Source organism: Takifugu rubripes, chromosome 1 (assembly GCF_901000725.2).
Source record: "Takifugu rubripes chromosome 1, fTakRub1.2, whole genome shotgun sequence".
In the NCBI taxonomy this organism is placed as follows: domain Eukaryota; kingdom Metazoa; phylum Chordata; class Actinopteri; order Tetraodontiformes; family Tetraodontidae; genus Takifugu; species Takifugu rubripes.
The window spans coordinates 9968594-9978364 of record NC_042285.1 but is presented as its reverse complement, the minus strand read 5'-3'; the positions used below and the strand labels follow the sequence as shown (position 1 = coordinate 9978364).

At 42.5% G+C, this 9771-nt stretch overlaps 2 protein-coding genes and 1 non-coding gene across 3 annotated transcripts; 1 reads left to right on the top strand and 2 right to left on the bottom strand.

Moving 5' to 3' along the window:
* Nucleotides 1–570: 570 nt before the first annotated feature.
* Nucleotides 571–3255, bottom strand: pdap1a (pdgfa associated protein 1a). Its single transcript, XM_011604857.2, has 6 exons — nt 3034–3255; nt 2164–2246; nt 2028–2102; nt 1741–1865; nt 1428–1579; nt 571–1186 (listed from the first exon to the last, which is right to left on the bottom strand). The coding sequence occupies exons 1-6, from the start codon at nt 3044–3046 to the stop codon at nt 1152–1154; spliced, it is 483 nt and encodes a 160-aa protein (XP_011603159.1). The 5' UTR covers nt 3047–3255; the 3' UTR covers nt 571–1151.
* A 5013-nt stretch (nt 3256–8268) lies between these two features.
* cby1 (chibby 1, beta catenin antagonist) lies at nt 8269–9593 on the bottom strand. Its single transcript, XM_003961356.3, has 5 exons — nt 9410–9593; nt 9178–9276; nt 8987–9092; nt 8803–8915; nt 8269–8705 (listed from the first exon to the last, which is right to left on the bottom strand). Exons 2-5 carry the CDS (start codon nt 9265–9267, stop codon nt 8622–8624), a joined length of 393 nt encoding a protein of 130 aa, XP_003961405.1. The 5' UTR covers nt 9268–9276; nt 9410–9593; the 3' UTR covers nt 8269–8621.
* A 48-nt stretch (nt 9594–9641) lies between these two features.
* On the top strand, nt 9642–9714 carry trnar-ccu (transfer RNA arginine (anticodon CCU)). The gene has a single exon. It is a non-coding gene; the product is annotated as a tRNA-Arg (tRNA).
* The last annotated feature ends 57 nt before the right edge of the window (nt 9715–9771 follow it).

Here is a 9771-nt window from a genome sequence, read left to right as displayed (position 1 = left end):
CGCACTTAGATTGGAAATCAGTATTTCAAAAACTTCAGTCTGTTTCATGGTGGAACCGCCACCGTTTATATTCCATTTAAATTTAATTGATTAATTTTTTATGTAGTTCAAATATATTAGAAACTGTGAGTTAATTTATGACTCAGTTTTTCTTTACAGAAATGTTTATCGCCCCATCGTTGGCTATGGTTACCATGGCAATTGTTATCTCATATCCTGGTTAATATCAGATTATTAGTTGGACATCATTTTCTTGAGTTTAGTAAATCTATAAAGCAAATGTATCCAGATAATTGTTGGTACCATTAAAACATTTAATTCAGCTCATTGTCAACAATTTCTTGCATGTTTTTCTGTCTTTTTACCTCGTTATCAGGTGTCACCTTAACGATTCAAGATGTGCAAAACTGCAAAACGTTGGGTAAAAAGTTGACTATGGAAGATAATCACATTTATCTCTAAATGGAGCCAAACGATTCATTACTGCAGGTCCAGGTTATTTACTTTCCAGGATCTAAACTAACTAGATAACTAAATAATTAATCCAGGATCAAGAACAGACAAGGCCACAGATGCTGAGACGGTTTTATTTAGACATTCACATGATATTCCTGATGCTTTAGTACAGTACACACTTTAGTACAGTACACACAACGATAAATAACATCAGTAAAATGTAAAACCTGAAGGAAACACCATCATTTTTCAAAGTGCTGTGGTGACCAAATGTAAAATTGAGTAAGGTGGCTCCTCTTTGGGACAGAAGGGACCCTGAAAGGTGAAACCAAGCCCGATGACACAGAAGGGAACGTAAAGCACCACAGAAATGTCACACGCACTCATTCAATCCTCTCTGCAGCTCGTAAGTAAACTTGGATCGGCAGAGAAGTGTAAATAAAATTGACATTCGACAGCTTTGAAATGAAAACAACAGTGGAGGAGAAAAGAAAACCTGTATTTAAAAACCAAATTCACCCTAAATGTCATGATTTTTTCTTTCAAACTGGAATCTTTCATCATGAAAAACCCTAATTCTTGGCTTTCAAGAGGTCAGGAAGTTCAGGATGTGTTCCTGATGTGACCCCACTTGAATTGGTCCCCTACCCGTCATCTCCAGACTGAGGTACATAACAGAGTGTGGATACAGGTGATTAGCGTTTTCCTTTGGCTTCTTGAGCTTCTTTTTCTGGCAAGAAAAAAAGAGAAAATATTCCCAACATGTATAAAAACAAACAACAAAACTCAGTTAACTCAGTTACAGCTAATGTCATTTTATGTCCTTGGTTTTTTGACAGTTTTTGAGAATCAGAATGTATTTTACGATATAAAGAAAACGATAAAAATGGCACCGATGCAGTTTGAATTTATTCGGTGTCCCGTAGTAAAACAGAGGATTTGTAGCCGTGTCGGAGCTGTAATCTCCTCACCTTTCATCAGGGCTTCTCTCTTCTTGGCAGCCTCCTCCCTCTGTTTCTTGATGATGGCCAGTCTGGCCAGGTCGGCCCTCCCCTGCTCCGTCTTCCCTTCACTTTGGAGCTTCCGGATGAGCTCCTTTGATTTCTGCTTCTCCAGCTCCTCCCTGATGGAGAGAAGAGGGGTGCAGCATAAGTATCACACCCACTGCTTCCCCTCATCTACACATGGCTGCGGCTCCAAATATCCATCTGTGGATTTGAACGCTTTGCTCCGATAGTTGCAAATGAAGCACTAATGCCACCTGCTGGAGCGTCACCTCCTCACCTCTCTCTGCGAGACAGTACAGTGGTGGCGTTAAGGTCTACTTCTGTTGCCTTTTTGTTCCTATTAGACACGCGGTTGGGATTCTCTATCTCTATTAGTCCCTCCACTGCACTCCTCTTCTTGTACTGTGTGCAAAAAGAGTAATCCATGAGTACAGAGCTGGGGGTGAATGCAAAATTCTGGTAACATAGTTCTGCTCCTACAACACACAGTTACTCAAAAACTGTTTAACAATTGTGCATCTTGTCAAACTAATGAGCGATGATGAACTGATCAAGTTCACCCACCTGAGACTCATCCTCACTGCTGCTTCCTTCTTCAGACTCTGAGGAACTCTTCTTCTCTGCTCCAGCACCATTCTCCTGTTAACACCAATATTCATCACACTGCACAGCTGGTAGGACACAAACCACAGACACTTACCAAGGCTCTCTGCTCTCTCATCTGCCGGTCAATCTCTTCAGGGTTGCTAAATTTCTTGCCTCCGCCCTTATGGCCTTTTCTCCCTGCAACACAGATTTGGCACCAGCATCGCAAAATCAACTTTATATAGACTTCTTGTAACCACAGTGATAACAACAGTACAAAGAGCTGTGAAAAAATTAAGACACCATCATTTTGTCACTCAGACACATGTCATTGTATAACAGCTACAGACTTGAATACAGAGGAGTGTGGAGGACACTGACAGGCAACACTGTGGGGGTTGTAATTAAAGATCTAGCATTGTGGGCAGTGTGTGTGTGTGTGTGTGTGTGTGTGTGTGTGTGTGTGTGCTAGAGATATACCCATATATCCATCCATGTGCTCTATAGGAAAATGTAAATGCTGCTACAGGCACTGCTAGGACGCACACGACAAGTAGAATAGTTTATCTGTCTGGAAAATACTTTTAGAATCCCAATACCGCTGCTTGATTTAATAATAATAATAATAATCACCGGTGAATATTTCGCAGGACAACAGATCAAGATTAGTGAAACATGAGGCGAGCTGACCGGTCTAAGTGCACATGGTACTGACGTGTTAAGCACAAATGAGAGGAATTAGCTATTGCTGCTATTCAGGGTTTTTAATTAGATGACCCAGAAGCTTTGAACAACATGAATATAGCCCGTAGATACATTTTTCTGTATATCTACACTGGTAGAAAGACAAATGCTAACTGGTTAGCATGCTAGGTGAGCATATGCAAGTTTAATGGGAATTGGCAGTAATTTAGCTAAACACTCGCTAGTTCGAACGAAGTTTCGCTTTCGAAAAACAACACGATGTCCGAAAATAACAACTTACCGCCCCGTGGCATATTGCAAACGTTGGTTGACAGATTAACTCTGGTAGAAGTTTAAAAAAGGCGACAGTTGTAAGAAGAAAGAGCTAAAGAAGGCGCACAGCTCCTCAGTCGCCAGCACACCGGTCTCTCCCAGCCTGCGTTCTGCGCATGCGCACTATTTCACGGCGTACATGTCATTCCGCGGTAACGCAACACCAATAACGCAACATTTCTGACCCCCGCAAAGCTTCTGACGGCCAGTGTTCTGCCGAATTTTGCTGCCGACCCAAAATCGGCACCCTGTGGCTCTGCACATGCGCAGTGCCACAGCGGCGCCGACTCTGGATGAGGAAGCCTCATCCCTTTCACATCCATATATTTTTGCTCTCTCAAATGGTTAATAAACACTTCAGATAAGGGTTAATGTATATGTCATTTGGAATATCGGCTTTGCTTTTGAATATCACGACCGGATAATTAAATAATAAGGCGCTGTTGGACTCTCATAATGTGCTCCCCCTAAAATATTGATTAAAATATTGAAGAAAAAGAAGATTATTTTGGGGTTGGGTAACGAGTGCAAATACGTGAGGCAACTATCAGTAAAAGGGGAGGTAGCCAGATTTAACAAGGCAGCAAGCTGTTCATCATAGAGCTACAATGTTATATAACCAGGCATTGTTACTGCCTATAGACTGTATATATTATACTAAAGGTGTAAGTCACAATTGACATTTTCATACCTTTAAATTATAATTTTGATAGGATTGGTTTACATTTGTAGATTCAACTTTTTTTCTTGTATTTCAGCCTGTATATAAGATTCAGTAAAGAACCACAGTAACACCTTCCATTTGTTGTGAAGTCAACACAACAGCCATACATTTAATCTCACAAAAATAACATTCAATTGAAAATATAACCGTCGATTCATCAAACAGGTGTACAAAAGTGCCGGCATAAAATGTGTATAGAATAGTTTAATGGTGATAAAATAGGGGGACGCACATTTTGGTGACCACTTAATCAGATTAATCAGAAGCTAATCTGATCATCTATTTTTTTTTTCAATAAATACGGAATCACACTCACAGAGAGAAAATAAGTCTTTTTCCTGATGATATATTTCAGGTCCTCACAAAATGCTCCATGACATCAGATGAGATGTTCTTTATTTCTTCACTGCTCATTTTGTGCTCTGCACTCAAGCTTAACCTGGTTTGAATGTGTTTTACACTCTCTTCCTTTGGCGTTGGCTCTTATACCTTCAACTTCTTTCACCATTTACTGATATTCCACAGACGTTTCTGTTAACTGAAAGGGAGAAACATGTCCATGAATTTAGTGTAATATCTGCTGTAGTACCATTTTCCATATTCCTGGAAGAGTTACATTCTTACCATGTCCAGGAGAGTTTCAATCTTTAGTTTCAGGAGGTTGTTCTCTTCCTCTAACTCTAAATTTCTTCTCTCAAGAGCCTGAACTTCTCTAACACCAGATTCTTGGTACAACAGGAACAAGAAAATGAACTTACTGTCATTGCTGCTGAAGAACAATGTCTAACATTCCCTCTCTTACGCCTGCTTTGTTGACCTGTTATCCATTGTCCGTCTTCAAATTTCAGTGTCTGACCGCCTATATATCTGACGCCTAACATCGTATAAATATTGGATGGATGACCGTACTCCGAAAACACAATGTTTGTTGTCGCTAACATTAGCAAACAAGCTAATGGACCTCATTATGCCTCAAATGCCCAACATCTAGATGTAGGTTTATTACTTCTCAGAGAAGATTCTTTAGGCAATTCACGCAAACCTACAGTTGATACCTTGAAAATAAGTGTTGGAACATCGTCTCAAGTAACTCCTGCAACTCTGCACAAGCTTTCTGAGGATCTTGGGAACTTTTTCCTAGATTTTGATCATCATTAAATATGCTTATCTTTATAAAGAAAAAGATAAAAAGGCACAACTTTGGTGCTTATGCAGTATATAACTAATCAGTGACTCTGACTTGACACACTTACTAATCCATGAGTCCACTGGCGTGCAGATCAGGGGGTGAAAGCCAAATCTGATAACCTTTAGTCCTGTGACGTGGAGTTTTCCCCGCTTTCGTGATCAGAAAAATGCACTGAGCCCAAATAAGCAGTTCAGGAGAGTCAAGTCCAAAACATTTATTCCCCAAAATAGCAGCACAGCAGAGGACAAATGTGAGCAATCCCCCAGCAGTACCAAAGAAGTACTGAAAAACTGCTTTTGTCTGTGTTTTATACCTTCACTCCCATGTTTTAAGGTTTAAAACATGGGAGTGAAGGTCCATCCCTAACACCATCTTTTACTCTAACTTTACTTAATTTGCTTTTATTGTGGATTCATCTGGCATCATCTCATCATTTTCCCCCCATATGTCCCTTCCTTCTCCAGCCTTCGTTCTATTGGTGTCTCAGATGCTTCGCTCTGTTTCTTTTTAAAAAGGGATAAATCAGGTGTCAGACTCACTGGCTCCCTTCAAGGCCAGGGGGCTGGCGAACTACCTAAAGGCCTCAACAGAAAATACAAAGAAGAAAGAGGTGCATACGACTGAAAACTACTCAGAAGCGTTTCTGGTTTCCGGTTTCTGCTGGTACCAACTCATGTAGGGGGAATGAGAGGGCCCATGAGTTAGCAACTAGAGCATAAGGGAAGGAAGAATACAAATGAAGTGAGTTATTATTAGTAAGCCTGAGGTTATGAGTGTCATCTGGGGGAAAACCAAATTAAATGTGGAAAGGGATCTGGAACGGAGATTCAAGATTCAAGATTCAAGAGTACTTTATTGATCCCTTTAGGGGGTGTCCACCAGGGAAATTAGCATCTCCAAAGATCTACAAGCATCTACAAAATTTCCCACCACCATTACACCCCATTAAACCTATTAAAGATAATAAAAATATAATAAAATAAGAAATAAAATAGAATAAATTAAAAATAGAATATGAATATAAATATAAAACTATAAAAATGTTCCAGTTCTCCTGTTGGCCCTCCTCCCCCCCAGTGATGAGTTGAACAGCCTGATGGCTCGGGGGATGAATGAGTTCCCCAGTCTGTTGGTCCTGAACTTGGGGAGGCGCAGCCTCTGGCTGATCAGGCTTCTCTGGCTGTGGATGACAGTGTGCAGAGGGTGGCGGTCATTGTCCATGATGCTCCGCAGCTTGTCAATAGTTCTCCTCTCTGCCACTGTCACCAGAGGTTTCAGCTTCATCCCCACCACCGAGCTGGCCCGCCTGATCAGCTTCTCCAGCCTGGAGAGGTCTGCTTTTGTCACACTCCCCCCCCAGCAGACCACAGCGTAGGACAGGACGCTGGCGACCACAGACTGATAGAACATCCAGAGGAGTTTCCTGCAGATGTTGAAGGATCTGAGTCTCCTCAGGAAGTACATCCTGCTCTGGGTCTTCTTGTACAGCTGCCTCGTGTTGCTTGTCCAGTCCAGCCTGTTGTCCAGCCACAGCCCAAGATATTTGTAGGTCTGCACGCCCTCCACCTCCTCCGTTCCTATCTGAACTGGTCTAGGTCTCGGTCGGTCCCTCCCAAAGTCAATGACCAGTTCTTTGGTTTTGGAGGTGTTGAGCTGCAGACCGTTGTTGTGGCACCAGGCAACAAAGTCCCTCACCAGGCACCGGTACTCCTCCTCTTGGTCGTCTCTGATACATCCAATGATGGCTGTGTCATCAGCGAACTTCTGAATGTGACACATTTCAGAGTTGTAACAGAAGTCCGAGGTGTACAGAGTGAAGAGGATGGGGGACAGCACAGTCCCCTGTGGAGCACCGATGCTGCTGACCACAGTGTCAGACGTGATGTCCTTCATCCTGACGAACTGCGGCCTGTCGGTGAGGTAGCTGGAGATCCAAGCAACCAGGAAGGGGTCCACTCGCATCTGTAGAAGCTTGTCCTGTAGGACAAGGGGCTGGATCGTGTTGAAGGCACTCGAGAAATCCAAAAAGAGGATTCTCGCTGTGCCACTCCCCTTGTCCAGATGCGAGTGGACTCGGTGCAGCAGGTAGATGATGGCGTCCTCTACACCGACCTTGTCCCGGTAGGCGAACTGCAAGGAGTCCTCAGCGTGCTGCACCTGGGGCCTGAGGAGGTTGAGGAAGAGCCGCTCCAGAGTCCTCATCAGATGTGAGGTGAGTGCCACCGGCCGGAAGTCGTTCAGCTCACTCGGTCTGTTCTTCTTGGGGACTGGAATGATGCAGGACGTCTTCCATAAGATGGGCACTTTCCCCAGCTCCAGGCTGAGGTTGAAGACCCGTTGTAACGGCTCCCCGAGTTCAGCAGCGCAGGTCTTGAGGAGCCGGGGACAGACTCTATCCGGTCCAGCTGCTTTTCGGGGCCGGAGCTTCCTCAGTTCTCCCCTCACCTGGTCAGCCGTGAAGCAGGGAGGATGTGGGGATGGTGAGAGCAGGGGGATGCAGGGAGGATGTGGAGATGGTGAGAGCAGGGGGATGGGGGTGGTAGAAGGTGGAAGGGTGGGAGGAGGGAGGTCAGCAGAGGGAGGGGAGGTGGAGGAGGGAGGAGGGGAGGCGGGTGGGAAGTTGTGGTGGGATCCAGAGGGAGGAATCTATTTAAAATACAAGACAGCATCAGGGTTTAGGGCTGATGTCAGGCAGGAGAAAGGACCTGGTGATAATAAGGTTAAGACTGAATAAGTCACTTGAACTGGTAGTGAAGCATCAGACAAGATTGTGTGAGAGGTGCTGAATGACAGACCTTTGAGGTGTAGGTCAGATGGGAGTGAGTGTTAGAGCTTTAAGGAAGTTTAGAGGACATAAGGTGGATCAGGAATGGTGTAGCTACAGCTAGCATCTATTCTGATCACTTCTGGAGGTTTTCTCTTGCAAGTTTCACATCCCTCATCAAAGACATGTAGCGCATCTGCATCTTAAAATGTTAGCAAGAACAGGCTTACACACACACTATGTACATTTTGTCTTCTTTATCAATGATCAGTTAAAATATATCACACTTGTCTTCACAAATATTTTGTAATTCAAATAGCATGTTTTGATTTAATGGGTAAAATAATCACCAGTGATTATTTAGCAGGAAAATAGCTTAAAACTCATGAAGCTTGAATTGAGTTAAAGGTTTGAGTGCAGTGTCAGTACCATTAACTGACCTGGAAGCACAAATAGTGAAATTAGTTATTCCTATATCATGATGATGAAGATGTTTTTTTTTTTTTAAAAGACTACAGCCCACAAGTATATTTTGTGTATTTCTACACTTTATTCCCCATTTATCCTTAATAAAAATAGTAAAACTAACATTCAGTTGTAAATCTGACTTTCTGTTAATCAAACAGGTGTACAAAATGCTGACAAAAATGTCTTTACAATAGGTTTATGGCGATTAAGTAATAAATACAAACAGGGCCAAGACCAAAACCACATTAGTCTTTGCTGTAAAAAAATAAACTGAAATCATTTTCCTCATAATATATTTCAGTCCCTCACAAAATGACAACATACATATCAGATGTGATTTATTCACTTTTCATTTTATGCTAAGCTAACAAGCTGTGTATAGCACCCAGTTGTAACTTAATTTAACTCATTTTACAGTTTCTTCCTTTGGCGTTGGCTCTTTATATCTTCAACTTCTTTCTCCATTAGGTGATATTCCACAGTAGTTTCTGTTAACTGAACGGCAGAAATATGTCACTGCATTTAGTGTAATATCTGTATTACTACTTTCCATATTCCATTTATAAGACATGCTGAGAGATGCTAGTCTTACCATGTCCAGGAGAGTTTCAATCTTTAGTTTCAAGAGGTTGTTCTCTTCCTCCAGCTGTAGATTTCTCTTCTTAAGGCGCTGAACTTCTCTACCAGAACTATTACCACCAGATTCTGGGAACAACAGGAACATGAACTTGCTTCATGCAGGTTCTTCATGGATGTTGTACGCCTGCTTTGTTTACCTGTTATCCATTGTCCGTCTTCAAATTTCAGTGTCTGACCGCCTAGATTCATGGCAGGAGGTCCATATTCAAGGCCCAATTCCACTTCTCTTGTTGACCGATCCAACTGACAAATCATGGTCATAACAAGTCAAAGACTCAACGATGACGACAATTCTGCTTAAAAGCCAGGAATGGTCTCAGTAACTCACAGTATGGAGACTGGACAAAGATGCAGATTTGCGCGGTGGAATCTTCTTTGGACTAAACGTGTTTCCAAAAAACGGCATCCTTAGCGACATCTTAATAATCTGTTTTAATGCAGAACAGTATCTGTATGGATGACCATACTAGGGAACCACAATGTTTGCTGTTGCTAACGGTGACTGCTGAGCTAATGCTAGGTGGCTAATACTCCTCGCTAGCTGTGAATACTTTTCCTACCTGACATTAAATTAAGATGTCCGCGGGCACAAAGATAGCTTGGTCGTTATATGGTGACTCGATCGAATTCAAAAAATACATAGACTACAAAATTAAAACGCTATCGCTTTTAGTACTGAAGCGCTCTCTGAATCTCAAAAGCATGATTGATTCTGCGCAGGCGCAGGTTCGGGCTGTCCTTTTGAAACCTCGTCTCTATGTAACGGTTGGACGTGACTCACTGTTACAACAAGCCCCAGTGGCCTAATGGATAAGGCACTGGCCTCCTAAGCCAGGGATTGTGGGTTCGAGTCCCATCTGGGGTGATCTGCTTTTTCATTTTATCCTTATCCACGTAATTTGACTTTTATCACTTCACAGCC

What these genes read in the sequence shown, in the direction of transcription:
- cby1 (XM_003961356.3), bottom strand. Translation starts at nt 9,267, where the DNA reads ATGTCGCTAAGGATGCCGTTTTTTGGAAACACGTTTAGTCCAAAGAAG. An exon ending in CTTTGTCCAGTCTCCATACT is followed by an intron (nt 9,093 to 9,177) that starts GTGAGTTACTGA and finishes ATGATTTGTCAG; the next exon opens with TTGGATCGGTCAACAAGAGA. An exon ending in AGACGGACAATGGATAACAG is followed by an intron (nt 8,916 to 8,986) that starts GTAAACAAAGCA and finishes TGTTGTTCCCAG; the next exon opens with AATCTGGTGGTAATAGTTCT.
- pdap1a (XM_011604857.2), bottom strand. An exon ending in TGAGAGAGCAGAGAGCCTTG is followed by an intron (nt 2,103 to 2,163) that starts GTAAGTGTCTGT and finishes TGGTGTTAACAG; the next exon opens with GAGAATGGTGCTGGAGCAGA. An exon ending in GTACTGTCTCGCAGAGAGAG is followed by an intron (nt 1,580 to 1,740) that starts GTGAGGAGGTGA and finishes TCTCTCCATCAG; the next exon opens with GGAGGAGCTGGAGAAGCAGA.